Source organism: Sebastes fasciatus, chromosome 11, assembly GCF_043250625.1.
Source record: "Sebastes fasciatus isolate fSebFas1 chromosome 11, fSebFas1.pri, whole genome shotgun sequence".
Classification (NCBI taxonomy): Eukaryota; Metazoa; Chordata; class Actinopteri; order Perciformes; family Sebastidae; genus Sebastes; species Sebastes fasciatus.
In genome coordinates this window covers 14,692,242-14,707,516 of record NC_133805.1, presented here as the reverse complement: position 1 = coordinate 14,707,516, position 15,275 = coordinate 14,692,242, and the positions used below count along the sequence as shown (strand labels likewise).

The following is a 15,275-nucleotide window of genomic DNA, read 5'->3' as shown; positions in this document are numbered from 1 at the left end:
TCACACACAGGAAACAACATGTGCATACCTACGTTCATGCTACTGTTGCACAACAATGACGGTGACACTCCAACAAAACCCTTTTAGGCTGGAAAGTTGTTGAAAGGGTTGGCAAATGAGAAAAACACATATTTTCTCACTTATCTATAGTGTTGATCCAGTTTCAGTTTTATGTGCCGAGGTTTTGAGATATCCATCTCAAGAAGCAATGTCTGGACCATCCACAGACCATGTTAACAACAGTTTTTATGGGGACTATTTCTTTGACAGAAAGCTCTGATGCTCCAGAGTAACCAGGACAATAGGGGTGGGAAAAAAAATTGATTCACCTATGTATTGCGATTTTTTTTTTACAATTCTGAAATTGATTCTTTAATGCCAGAATGAATATATTTGCTTCATTTGAGTCTATGTAGAGGTAGAAGGAAGTTACCGCTTTTATTGTTGCAGTCTGAGTGCGTCATATCCGTTCCGTATCCTTCAACCAAAACACACCGCAATGAGCCGAAACGACAAAGCAGAAAACCGCAAAGGGTCTGCATGGACCCGCACTCTCACATTTTAAATCCAAAGTGGTAAACATTACACATACAGTAATGTATGGAAACACTTTGGGTTTCACACATTGCCAGGAAAAGCAGAGCTAGACATCACGGCTAAAGCTGCATGCTAACTCTGTCATGGACAGGAAACATTATCGTATCGCGGTAACGTGTGGTCAAGCCAGCCGCCACTCATCTCCGTAGTCAAATCGGTCAACGCTACAATTGTACAGCACCTATATACTGACATTTATGTTACGTATATTCAAACGGCCCCGATGTAGCTGATCATGGATGTAAAAAGAGAACGGAGCTGACGGGAAAGCTAGCGACAGACTTTCCCAAGTTAGCGGAAGTATACAGGTGTGATTATGTCCGGGTTTCAAAATAATCACATAATCGCAAAGACGACAGCCGACGGCCAGTTAGCATGTATGTTCCGCGCCTATGTGAGAGGACATAACTCTTCACACCAGCAGGCGGTGGTAGTCTGTATATCATCATTAAAAAAAGGGAAACCAGAAGACCGAGGACTGATCTATACAAGCCGTTGTTACGATACGTATATGACACACAGCAGCGTTTGCCGACCATTTTCACATCACTCTCATTCACCACTTAGCTTCATTCAATTTTTTGTAATTCAGGTGAATTGACTCTTCAAAGGAAAACATGGACTGTGATGAGGTTGTATTTAAAGCATTCAACAGTGGATTTGAATAGTTTTTTAAATGCTGTATAAAGCCAATGATTGAGCTTGGATAAAGTGTTTCTGACCACTATAACAGCTGGAGGCTCTAATTTGTGCAAACGAACACATGTGCCTGCTTGTGGGCTTCACGGGGTAATGAGTGTTCAGACAAAAGCAATGTGTTCAGCCATATTTTGGCAAAAATATGACTGTAATATACTGAGAACACAGATGAACAGCAAAGTGGATGATTATGCTGCAGGTGTGGTTTGAGAAGCTTTCTGATGTGTTTCATGTGGCATAAAAACTTTCCACACAATCCATTGTAACCACTTTGAATACATCTCGACCACAGCCTCGTCCCTCCTTAAAAAACACGAGTGTTTAACGGACATTTTTCAAGCCTACAGGGCACTCGGGGGTCGATACACAAAAAAGAGGTTTTGGGTGGAGCTTCACTTTAATGCCTACATTGTAACTGCAAAATACATACTCTTGCTGCCTGTCCTCTGGATCCTGATGCTGTTTCACTGACTGACTTTGTGTCCCCTTGAACCATAACAGCTGCAGCACAACCACAGTAATCTCACAATTGAAATTATAGGTTTACCACTGCTTGTGATTCCACTGCTGTTGTAGTCCAACACAACAAAAGGCGCCCTTGTATAAAACATGAAAACATCTTGGAGTTTTTATATGGAAGCTTTTGATGTTGAGTGATGCTTTCATGACGGCAGTTTCTCCACGCTGTGTGTGGAAAACATTATCATTGTTGTAAGAGAAATAAAATGCAACTTTGGTATTTGTGTATGTTTATGCTTTTTGTTCTCTCTCCTCCGCAGTTACGTTGCTGGACTCCATGTCAGCCTTGGCCGACCTGGGCTGGGAGGCTTACCCTAATGAGGGGGTGAGTATACCGTACGCAGCACAACACACACAAACAAAAGTCATCCTCTCTTTATGCCGGAGCTGGCACCAAAAGTATAAATCTGATCACAACTAGCGGCTTGTGTTGACATGTTTTATTTCCAGGGAGCGAGCAGGAACTCAGAGCTAACAGCAGCACTGGAGTGTGTGTTTTAGAGAGCACTGGGTTCTTGAGCGCTCCTTGCTAAATCGGGAGTCTGCAAGGGGGACTTTACAAATTATTTCCGCTGCGCTGAAAACGCCGTGGCACTGGAGCCTCCATTTATTACGGGGTTGCAATTTTTTGGGATGGAGTTGAGGGACGGGGCGGAGGGGTAAATATCCTTACGTAAGAGGAGATGTTGTGTACATGTTTGTGTTATTTGCATGTGTTTGTGTGTATGTGTGTGGGGAGGGGTTATGTAACTGGCCTTTTGCAGGTATAGGGACCAAGGGAGTCTGGAGTGCAGCCACCATGCATCAGAAAATGACAACAGAGAAGTGAGAATGAGAGCAAGTGGGCGAGAGCGAAGAGAGCGAAGAACGCCGAAGTGCATTGAATAAAGAAATAAGAGTGTATGTCGCTCTAGCGCGGGAGCTGTTGAATGGCGCTGAATTAATTCTATTTCCCCTTGAGAGACACTTCCTCTCCACTATTCAGCGTCGGTGTGTTAAATCGCAGGATGCCACACGCGGTTTCATGGTTGTGCGCAGCAGAGAGGCAGCTGAAGTGAGCAGAGCTGAGCAAGTTTGTTTTCTCAAGCAATCAAGGGTTTCAAGTTCTCTTTATGGAAATGCTCTGATTGTGTGGCCATATTGTGGATGTTTGTATATCTTTTTTTTTTTTTTTTTTTTTTTTTTACCAAGGTCCTTATAGAAGAACTGAATGTGTTCCATGTGTGGCTAAGCCAAGAGGTTGGATCTAATTCTGAAAACCAAAGAGTACACAAGTTACTTTTATTGAAAAATACGGTTCAGTTTGGGGTGGCGTAATCATGGCCCCGGAAAAGCACATGTGTTGTTAGTTTACCCTCAAAGAAATGTGTTGGCTGCAAAGTCAAATAAATATAATAAACTCCATCCTGTTTATCTTTTTCATGAGCTGTCATCAAAGAATGTGTACAGAAACTGAGAGGAAACTGGCTCTATGGGTTTCGACACAACTCCTCTGTTAGATAAATATGACAAATAGGTCCTTGATAACAGTTTCATTGTAAAAACAAAAGTGTTTCTTTACTTTGGGGTCAGGCGCAAGCTTTATCAGTTGCTTTATCTGACCAAGGAAATTAATAAATTGGTTAAAGCTGGTAAAGTCTTTACTTTCATGGTTGTTCTTATTTTGCCTCGTGGTACATGAAGGCGATGTTATCGTCCTCCTAGATAAACATGATCCTCCTCCTCCCTCTTTTTCAGTCTAGGCACACAGTTTTCTACAGTTTATGACTTTGCCATAAAATAAGAATCGTGTTTCTCTGAAAGAACTGGAGGGCAAACAGGAGTAAAGCAAAACAAAGCATCTGAAGCAGCATAAACAAACAAGGAAAAGGTGAACTGAAAGGAATGAAAGGAGCTTCAGAATAAGTTCTATCAATGCTTCAATTATATCTGTTGTTTGGGAAGCTCTTAAGTTTTGAGCAAGGGCAAGTTACGTCATCATCTGTGCATGTTTGTGCCTGCTGATTGGTCGGACTTATACTCTGTATATCTGCTGGGCTACATGGATTTTTATTCCGTGTTTACATAGGCTTGGTTTAGTCTGCTTTAATCACGCTGAGCCGCAAACATTTCCCCTGTGTCCTTGTGCAAAGGACAGTCGCGTGCTTTTATCGTGAAAGGAAGTTGGTTGAGCAAAAGCAGGTCTATGCAACAAGATATTCTGCGCTATGTAGTCATCAGATCAGTTTTATATACTGTGAGGAGAAATAAGCAGAAACAGTGAGCTGTTGGATGAAGAGCTGAGGATGACAAGCTCTTTTGAGGAAACATCTACAACACGTCATGGCTTGAATTTTCTCAGTAGCTCACGGCTCAGCTTGGCATGAGTATCACCCGTATCGAACAAAAGCATTAGGACTTTGTGAAGCTAAACACTTCTTGCCAAAGAGAACTTCTACTTGCCACTTCTGGGCACACACAGCACTTTTTGCATCATGATGTCAAACTCTGTTTTTGACGTAAAACAATCCATTACATTGCTAGTTAAATCTAACCTGGTGGCATACATCATAAAAAGCAGTATAGATACTAAGTGGAAGCTGCCAATCCTTTTGGCAGCATTATTGTTTGTTTAATATAATTATAAATTTGTCTCAGAATGAATGTAATGCTTTATATAATAGAAATGGATGTAATGTAAAGGAGAAGAGAAGGGACAGAGAGTGACAGAATGAGAGATGAAAGGTGCCGGGGCTGTGAGAAGGTCTTGTGTTTCATAACAGGAGGATTATCTAGTTGACCTTTAAACTCTAAACCTGCGGATTGCTCTCAACGAGAAGCAATTCCCACCAATCTGAGACCACTGTCTACCTGAATTAGTCCAAAACCACACTTGACCCCTACGGGTCACGCTTAATCCAAGCCGTGCAGGGCCGGATGTGCCTGAGACTGCGTGGAGCGACCCACTTCTGTCACCGGGCGGGGGTGTTCCTCGTGAGGGACACAAAACAGATACGTCTTAATGATGTTGGAAAATGGAGGGGCCCCACAGCATCTCTACTCCCCCAGAGGCTCCTCAGCCCCCTCTCCTCCCCTTCCTCCTTCTTCATCTTCCATCTCTGTTTCTCCCTCCTCTACCCTCCCCCACCCCCTCCTCACTAAGCCAGAGCTTGTTTCAGAGTTTGGGGGCCAATTATGTCCTCGTAGGTGTACCCATCAGATGATTGCAGGAGGAGGGATATTATGTTAAGCTGGTGAATGGTTGAATTTATACCCTGATCCGATGTCTCTGCTTCACTTCAAAGCAATCAAGCAGGCTGCTCGTTGATTGGCCGAGGTGATTGAGGGTTCAGGGAGGAGGGTTTCATTCTGAACGTTAATTGGTGTTCAGGCCGAACCAACACAGGCAACAGTTTTCACTCCGTGTGGGTGTTTGGAGTAAGAAAGCTTAAACTCTTCAGCCTATCCAAACATTTTCCCAGTTGTGTTATGGGTCGATTTTTCTCTCCAGCGGTTGGTGTATCATTAGCAAACATGGGGGGCGAGCAGGTTGTTTTCATGTTCATAAACACACCTGTGCTTTACACCGGGCAAATGTGACAATGAACAGACGCGCCAACTAGGGAAATAAGGCGCTCACCAGGAAGTGGCAGTAATCCAGCCACTCCAAACTCAGCCTACAAAGAAATAAACAAAGACATCATAAAGCCCTCTTTATCCCTCAATGACTATTCCCATAAATGCTTTAATCACCACTCCCTGGGGACTCAGCTTTGTGTGTTTGTGTGTGTGTGTGTGCGCGTGGGTGTGTGCGACCGTCCTGTGATGTCCGACTGGTCTCAGCTCTGCACAGATGGGTCTATTTAGCTGCCAGGCGCGCCTGTAATTTACCAACATTCATTCCTCTCTCCTCTCTCTTTCTCCCTCCGTCTTGTGTTTTGTTCTTTTAATTGAATCGGGCGCTCTCAGTTGTTGTGCTCCCATAATGTCGAGCAAGACTCCAGTGATACGTCCTTTAAATATGTAATCTTCAAAACTCTGAACTGGCTGTCAGGGACATTTGTGTAAGATGACTGCAGCAGCTTAAACAATCTTCTGCCTCCCTCTTCTTCTTCTTCTCCCGTTTCCTCCTTTTCTCTGTTACTGCAGTTGAAGGACTGTTGGGTCGGGATCAAGAGAGAGCCGGTTTTGTTCGAGCTCCAATTCATACACAGTAGACGTTTCAGCGGAGGCTGTGGGGGATTAAAAGCATCTGAGAGAGCTGGAGAGAGTGTGCGAGTCTATGTGCGAATGTGTGGTTTCTTTTTTTTTATGTGGATCTGTTTTAGCGCTCAGGACTCAGAGGTGAAATGCGTCAAGCTTTTGCCGGGTTGTTGGGCCGTCACATCAGATTAACCTCAAGAATCCAACTTTAGCTTGGACTCCGCTTGTCTGAAAGTTTCTCTTTTTTGCTTTCTTTATATTTCTTTCTCTCCGCCTCTCAGTTCATCTACCTTTCGACTTTCATTTGAATTTAAGGACACGTTAGGGATGACAGCTAGATAGCCCCGTGGGTCTTGGTGTGGGCAGGTGTGTGTGTTTATCATGCCTGTTGGTATGTATCATGGAGTCTGTGTTTACATGGTTGGACCACTGTAAGGTGATATGAGCTCATCACTCTGGTGCTTACAGCCTCAGTCTTAAGACGATGACAGGAGCTCAGAACAAAGATGGTGGTCCTCTCATCCCTCACCGCAAACTAGAACTCATCCAGTTTGTGTGCGTGTGGGTCTCCGCATACATGTGTGGGGGTTTGTGTGTGTTAAAAAAAAATCCAGTTAGCTTCCCCTTGAATGGATCAGATATCTTGAGACACTGAAACCACATTGGTTTATTTTCATTTTTCTTTAAGGAATAGAAATGTTCTTTCTCTGCGTGTGTGTGATGGTATGTGTGTGTGTGTGTGTGATGGTATATGTGTGTGTGTGTGTGTGTGTGTGTGTGTGTGTGTGTGTGTGTGTGTGTGTGTGTGTGTGTGTGTGTGCCTGTCCATGTGTGTGTAGATAGAAATGTTTTCCTGCTCATGCGAGAAGTGTTCTCAATTACTGCCTTAGTCAGAAGTGGAAACAGATGGTAGCAGATGACGGGAGACAAAGTAGCTCTGTCCTACCTACTCCTTCTCTCAGTATGTCTCTCTCACACACACACTCCGACCTCTTGAGCGCTAAATCACGCATTCACTTTAGAAAAACACGCTCACTACTCTATGCACACGTGCAGCATGGACAAAGACAGTCCTTCAGTCATCTTGACACAGATCATCACTCATATTCACCCAGACATGAAAAACAGAACATGCAGGCTTAGCGTCGGTTTGCACCGAAACCACAGCTCATTGAACTCCGTCCCAGTTTCCCATAGTAAGTAATCTTTGGACTGAGATCTCCTTTGTGCATTGACTGGCGATGAAATAAGACGATCTCACGGCCGAGTGGTGCTGTTGTCGAGCCGGCCCTGTGCTGCTGAACGTCACTCTACCACTTGGTCTTTGATTTGAAATGTATGTTTTAGGTGAAGGGATTTCCTCGTCAACGCAAACACTCCTCAAACACTCCTCAAACACTCACCTCCTCTCTTTTGCATTCTCCTTTCCTTTCTCCCTCTCCTCATCAATTTCTCCCCCCTACCCCCCTTTCCTCCACCTCTCTTCCCCCTTGCCTTTTTTATATTACGTTTCCTCGCCTCCCTCTTAGTATTTCGCTATTTTCTTCACTCCTCTCTTTCTTCATCGCATTTCTTTCATCCAAAATGTCATCACTTCATCATTTTATGCTATTAAACATTTGTGTGAAATTGTCATAATTAGCATTTTAATTCTTGGGTTATGGTTGAAAACATTCTTTGTGAGATCAAAGTGACCTTTGACCACCAAAATCTAATCTGTTCATCCTTGAGTCCAAGTGGACATTTGTGCCAAATTTGAAGAAATTGACTATGTAATGAGATTTTACGTTCACGAGAATGGACCGAACGTAAGCGGCAACCTCCGCTGCTGAGAATACATTGAATCCAATGCGGAAGTGACAAAAACTGCAGTTCTTTGAATGACCACTTGAGGCTGGCTCCAAAAGTGAGTCAATCCCCATAGACCCCCATGTTAAAATGCCCGACTTTACAGCAGAAATAAACATGTTAACAGCCTGCTACAAAAACCTTTGGTCTCTACAGCTAATATCCCCGTTCATGACAACTGTACGGGGGGTGAATTTCTTATAGAACTCACCCGTTTAATTTATGTTAAGGCTTAAAGTTTGGCATAATGAAGGAGTGGGCGCTTTGAGTGACAGGTGGGTGCCGTGCCAGGTCTCTAGCTGCTAGCTGTCTGCTCTGCTGCGTCACCCGGCCCGCCTCAGCTTCACCGACGAGCCACCTCTTTGCCCATTTTTGGATTAACCGTGAGTGAGGCTGTGTTGTCACTGCCAAGATTGCGACGGCCGCAGCCACCCACTTTGAGCTTCACAACGACTACCAAATTCTAATCATTCATCCTTGAGTCCAAGGGGACGTCTAGGCTAAATTTGAAGAAATTCCCTCCAGGCATTCCTGAGATATCGCGTTCATGAGAATGATACGGACGTACCCAAAAACATAACGCCACAGCTGTCGTTGCCACGGAGGCATAAAAAGTGTCATCTGATAAATGTGGACCTCCAATCAGAAATTTCACGTAAAATAAACATCTATCTCTTTGTTTTTTCCCTTTTCTCTCTAAACCTCCTCTTTCTCATCCTCAGTGGGAGGAGATCAGCGTGATGGATGAGAGGAACACCCCGATGAGGACCTACCAGGTGTGCAGCGTCATGGAGGCCAACCAGAACAACTGGCTGAGGACGCGCCACATCAGCAGAGAAGGAGCGCAGCGCGTCCACATCGAGATCAAGTTCACCCTGAGGGACTGTAACAGCCTGCCCGGGGTGCCCGGGACCTGCAAGGAGGTCTGCATCTCTTCACACACACACACAGGATGATACACATGCAAGCTTTTGAACACACACGCAGTATGGTGGCAGATAACAAATGTCCTTGCATCTGCTGTGTGTGTGTTTAAGCCCTCCTGTTGCATTTGTGCTGCTTATTTGTTCACTCTTGGTGAGAAAGACATTGAATTTTGATGAGCTCCATGGGTGCTGGTGTGTAGCTGTGTGCAGTCTGAATTTCTTTTGGAAGGAAGCAAGTTAAAAAAAAAAGAAAAGAGAGACGTTTCTGCTTTGGAGATCAATAGCACAGGAGTAAGTTTGATTTGGAACATGGTGGAGGCAGACATTGTTTGGAGTCTGGGGTTCGTATCAGATAAATCACTTCTGCAGGGCTACAAAATATTCTCTGACTTTGCAGGGCTCTTAGCCTTTTGGATAAAACCCAGTTAATGTAATCAGTATTTCTTCTATCCTTCACTTCTCAAATGTATAACTAGTTTAGCAGATACATATTGGATTTGTCGTGAAAATGGTTTAATTACAAATTGGAACAAATTCACCCCACAGCACACACGATCGACACTTTGTTTAGCGTGCTGAGCTAATCAACTAAATCAGCAAATTAACTTCAATAACACTCCTCTGCATTTTCAATTAAACCTGCCTGATCTTCATATTTTATCTGATACAATTATGCAGTATTGTTTGCTTTTGCTGCCTCCTTTTATACTGCAGCAGAAAACCTAGACACTCGAGACAGCAAAAAAAAAACATTACAGAATGAGAAGCAAGCAAGAGCAAAGTGAAGCACTAGATATGTACTTGATGTTGTTAGGCAAGGTTGAACATTTATTGTTTTTTTTAAGTGCATGAAGCCAGATTATACATATATATTATATATATGTACACTTATTAAATAAACATTAAATCAGTGATAGAGAAAGATTTGTGTCCCCGCATTTCACAGAATATTGGATTATTACATATTTATTAATGTAAGGCCAGTCAAAAGGTGTTGGTTTCGCATTTACTATCACTACTTGGTATGAAATCAGTGCGTACTCTGCACATCGTACTACACTGCACTGCAGAGCAGCAAAAAAAAACATACTTTTTATGATTTTTTTCCCATTCAATGCTCACTCAACACAAACACACAGATGGAAGTTCACTTTGATGAATAGATAAATAGACCAGAGAAAAGAATGGCATGAGAGAATAGCTGCAGAATGAAACAGACGGCGCTCTGGAGGCTTCTTTTGTGGCTCCTCGTATATTTTAACTTGTAATATATATTTTTTTTACTGGCCCCCGTTCTCTCATATCAGCCTGATATCACTGCTCCTCTGTAGTCATTTCTCTCTACTTCCCTCTGCACCCTTTTCACTCTCATTACATCTCCAGAATGAGTAGTAGGAGATAATACGAGACAGCACAAGGCTGCACTTTCATGAAGCCGCAGACAGTGTTGCCGACTGGCCATCGAGACAGATGGACTGAGATTTGAGGAGAAGCAGCAGAATAGCTGGAGAGCTACTGGATGGAGGCCTTGTTAAACTGTCACAATGGACGGACTCTCTCGCTGTGATCAGTCTCGTTTAACTGTGTTATTCTGTTGTGTCTGATAAGTTTCTAGAGTTTGAAAGGTGATGGATGTTTGTCTTGCAGACATTCAACATGTACTACTACGAGTCCAACAGCGCCAACCTGTGGTTCATCAAGGAAAGCCAGTATGTCAAGATCGATACTATCGCTGCAGATGAGAGTTTTACACAGGTATGGACACACACACACACAGAGGTACTTACAAGTACTGTGTATATAACATCTAAACATACAGCCTCACACATGTGCATTGTGTACACATCCACAACATAAAATAGGGCATCGCAAAATACAAGAGGTGGGAACTCGAGTCACATGACTTGACTCGAGTCAGACTTGAGTCGCAAATTTGAGGACTTGAGGACTTACTTGACTAACATTGATAAAAGACTCAACATGACTTTGACTTGGTATTCATGACTTGAGACAGATGACACTTGACTTTTTTATTAACTATTTGCATTTTTCTAGATATTGACAGATTAAGTTTTGCTTTTGAAACATGATGAGTGATTTGTAGTCCAATGCTCACAAACCTGGCAAACTCATAGGACGCGGCAGACCAGCAGAGGCCAACGCACGAGCCAGCTATCATGGAGGTTGTGAGCAAGCACAATAACACGCGCAAACACAGCGAGAAGATAAACCGCGGCTGTCAGGCAGTTACTATGGCAACCCGAAGCGGTGGTGGGATTTTAAGCTTTCTGGTGTCACCAGAGGCCCAACCGGCAAAACGTACCACAAAAGGAAACGCACACTCTTGCTCTACAAATATAAAAAAAGAATAACACAAAGTTTATAGATATAACAAAAAAAAACTGTTGATTTCAGAATCCAATCCATGTTATATGAACAAATCAATGATTATGCATTGGCTATGTAACAAATAATTTATAAAACGTGAGCCAATTTATGATTTAATTATTTCCATGGTGTTTTATTATGTCATGCATTACTTAAATTATAGAAATAATTTTATTGTAGTAAATAAGACATTTTATAATTGGTCGGTCAGCATTTAATTCAGGACAGGTTAAATTGGGGTACACCATCAGAATTTCATACGACTTGACTTGCTTGATTCTCACCACAGTAAATTGGGACTTCTCTGCAAAATACACAGTAATGCAACAAATAAAGATTTCCAAATGACCTTGTAACTGTCACTAAAATGAATGTGACGCGACATTTTGTTTGTCTTCAATCAGGATTCTTACTCTTCGTTCCTTCTTTAAAAGCATTGCAGCTGTATGCTGGCTCTATGTCTAGAAACATGTTTCCAAAGATTTTAGCATTGAGCTCTGTCTGTTTGTATGTGGCCATCTGATTCTCTGATTCTCTAACAGAAGAGTTGCATTCCAAAATGAGATATTCCCCATTTGCCACCGACTCTTAGAAAAGAAATCTAGGTTTGAATGTGTGTTATATTTAAACTTAGTTAATCGTATCCCCTGCTTGCCAAATTGACAGGATTTTGAGGACATAATTATTTCTGCCTGAGTTTCAGGCAGCAGCTTTGTACCAAAATAGAATTCTAACTTTAAAATGCTCTGATTGAATTTGAATGCTCCTATTAAAATGAACTAACACATGTAAAAATGTCCTTCGTCCACAGGTGGACGTTGGCGACCGCGTGATGAAGCTGAACACGGAGGTGCGCGACATCAGCAACCTGAGTAAAAAGGGTTTCTACCTGGCCTTCCAGGACCTGGGCGCCTGCATCGCTCTGGTCTCAGTCAGGGTCTTCTACAAGAAGTGTCCCCTCACGGTGCTCAACTTGGCCCAGTTCCCCGACACGATAACGGGCGGAGACACGGCGCTGGTGGAGGTCCACGGCATCTGCGTGAACGCCTCCGAGGAGTTTGAGGCTCCGAAGATGTACTGCAGCGCGGACGGAGGCTGGCTGGTTCCCATCGGGAGGTGTGTGTGCAAACCGGGCTTCGAGGAGAACAAGGACATCTGCCAACGTGAGTCTGGGGGTTCTGGGGTCATGTGTGGGAATGTGTGTGTTTCTCTGTATGCACGGGTCTCATAAAGGTTGGGCCTTCTGAAATGAAAGAAACTCAACAGCTTACAAAAGTGCTTTTAAATGAGCAACAGCAATCATATCCATCCTGCTCTCTAGGACATGAATATGTGATGTCATACATAAATGTATAATAAATGTGTGTGTGTGTGTGCCGGTGTGTCTTTGCCGAACGGGCATGCGCAGAAACATTTCGGCACTCTATGAATTCTGCTGTGAAACTGAGGATGGAATGACAATGACGCTGTGTATTTAGGTTACTGACATGTGTGTGTGTGTGTGTGTGTGTGTGTCAGCGTGGGCGTTGTCGCTCCGAGTGACTTTTATACAATGCGAGGACAGTTCTTGCAGAGAACAGAGGAGGAGTTGCTTTGAGGCACATCCCCCCTATTTTTGGAGTGTGTGTGTGTGTGAGTCTGTCAGAGCTGAATATCTCATTTTCCCTGCTGAGTAGGGGAGAGTGGTACATGCGTGTGTGTGTGTGTGTGTGAGAAAGTGCTTATTGATGTGTGCTTGTGTTGCACGAGAGGAAAAGGTACGCCTAAGGAAGCAGATTATTGAATCGTAAAACTCCACAGATGGCACGTGCAGTATGTGTGTGTGCATACTGTGTGTGCATGCATTTGAGTGAGCGAGCTGTATTAGACTCACGCCGTCACCCGTCCCCACGGGCTCGCTTCCTCCCCGACAAGAAAATGGAATCATAGATATTCATCACGGCAAACTTGGAAATCGGTGCACATAATGCAATTTCAGTTTGTTTTGGAGAAGCAGCCGCCAAGACGCCCAGAAAACTTGGCAGTTGGGCCTTAGAGACAAGTGAATAAGAACAGAAGCTGCTCTCTGCAGCTTGCAGACTGGTAATGTGCACAGATTGTGGCAGAACTCTGGCTGCATCTCAATCATGAAACGCACGGCTGTTGAGCTGCATGTCTGTCTTGTAAAAGTGACACGCTATAGTGCGGTTATTTGACAGGTGATCTCACTGACAGGTTTTCAATTACAGCGTGCAGGTCTATGGCACATTCCTGGTATTGAAACTTTATTTAAAGTCGTTCTGATGCAGCAGAGCGGTTGACCTCAGTGATCTCCATGACCTCATCAGTCTGCTCCCTGAGTCTTATCACTCCGTAGAGACTAAAGAGAGCAAGGTAAGCACGATTAACAAGCTAGCTTTGACTCAATAACAGCATGTGTGTGTTAGTGTGTGTGTGTGTGTGTGTGTGTGTGTGTGTGTGTGCTGTAGTCGTGCGGTCATGTAACGAGTCCCTTCGACAGTCTGAGGTCACAGGCCAGGAAATATACGTGTCCCTCGTCTAATAAGTTATGGTCAATACAGATGTGGAGGCTAAACAGGTGCCCAGTGTCTGCAACACAGGAGGGAAAGCCAGGTTTTTCGTTTCAGCTCATTTCGAGGCATATTTTGTGGCGCAGCAATTATTCTGGAAACAATCAAATAGCATTTTCCTACAGATTTTAATTCCTTCGCGGTGAATTGAAATCCGCCGCAGGCTTGTCTACGCCACCTACTCAGTATTAGGAAAAACATTTTTCTGTGGGATCTTGGGAAGGATTTGCATAGCAATGAAATCTCCTCCTCATACAGCAGGAGAATTTGCTGTCCCACGTATGTCAGTCTAACACATCTCATATTTGTTTGCAGCCTGCGAGATAAAGCCAGAAAAGAACACCCTAAAGGAAACCAGCTTTCTGTTATTAAAATGACGGTGGTGCTATTTCGCCCTCACGCGCCTCTATTCTGATATTGTTCCCTTCCCTCGTCATAATTTCACTTAGCCACCTAATGTAACTGCATCTGTAATCAGCCTGCTTTTAACAAAGACAAGGGAGGACACGGAGAAGTACAACAACCCAGTGCGTTGCGCTTTAATGTGTCCCTGAGAGAACAAGGGCCAGGCTTTTAAAGAGTCCTCTCAGCGCTCGCCGTCATGCTCCAAACAAAAGGTTCCTGGCCCGGCGCAGCCTGTAGGTCTTCCATAGGGAAAACACACTCCGCTAATGCATTTAAATCACCCTCTCTCGTTTGCCGTCACACAAAGAGAGGTGGGGGAGAGAGAGCTGGGGAGAGGACTGCAGGGGCATTTGTAATTATCGACATCGTGCAGGTGAACAAGCTTTTTAATGGACCGCCTTGAATTCCCTTTCTCTTGTTCTTTTTGTGTGCGGTTGTTTTACCATTTAGCTGTTCTGACGCTCATTGTTTTCTTGTTCTAATGTTCTGTGTGAATCTTCTTGTTTTGGCCTCTCTAGCTTCCTCTTTTTGTCTCTCTCTCTATCTCAGTGTCCCCGTCTCTCTCTCTCTCTCTCGGTGTGAGGCGCTAATGGAATCATTACTAGCCTCTCTGTGTTAGACAAACACCAGACACCTCCAATTACAGCCTTTTTTCCCTCAATCTCTGGCTCTCTCCCTTCCTCTCTGCTATTTTCTAACCTTGCTCTGGTGTCTGCTTCTATAATGGGCCTGTTCTCCCTCTGCAAGACCCCCATTTTGCTCCTCACCCATCCTTTCTGATACTGTCTTCCTTTTTCACCTCACCATTTTTCTTTCTGTCTCCCTCCTCCTCCTCCTCCTCCTCCTCCTCGCAGCCCTCATCTCCTCTGTCTGCACTCGTTAAACATTTATAGATCACGGGTTCATCTTTCCCTTTTTCTATTTTCCCACCCCATGCTTGCTTCTTATTCCCTAAAGTGAGGCACAAAGTGTGTTTAAATGTGTGAGCATGTTTTAATGTTGTTAATGTTTGGACACTGGATTCGATTAAATCTGGTCAATTGTTTTACGACAAAAAGGGATGCTGCTCAAGAGGGACACTATTCTTTACGGGTGGGGGGAAAAAAAACGATTCACCTATGTATCACGATTTATTTTTTTA

At 43.7% G+C, this 15,275-nt stretch overlaps 1 protein-coding gene across 2 annotated transcripts in view; it reads left to right on the top strand.

Annotated features, from left to right (window-relative positions):
* LOC141777019 (ephrin type-A receptor 3-like) overlaps positions 1–15,275 on the top strand; it is a 98,878-nt gene that overhangs the window by 16,863 nt on the left and 66,740 nt on the right. For both annotated transcript variants that reach the window (XM_074650938.1, XM_074650937.1), the window contains exons 2-5: positions 2,076–2,140; positions 8,568–8,768; positions 10,419–10,526; positions 11,971–12,322. In XM_074650938.1, the coding sequence (XP_074507039.1) occupies positions 2,076–2,140; positions 8,568–8,768; positions 10,419–10,526; positions 11,971–12,322 (726 nt within the window). The remainder of the gene's footprint in view (positions 1–2,075; positions 2,141–8,567; positions 8,769–10,418; positions 10,527–11,970; positions 12,323–15,275) is intronic.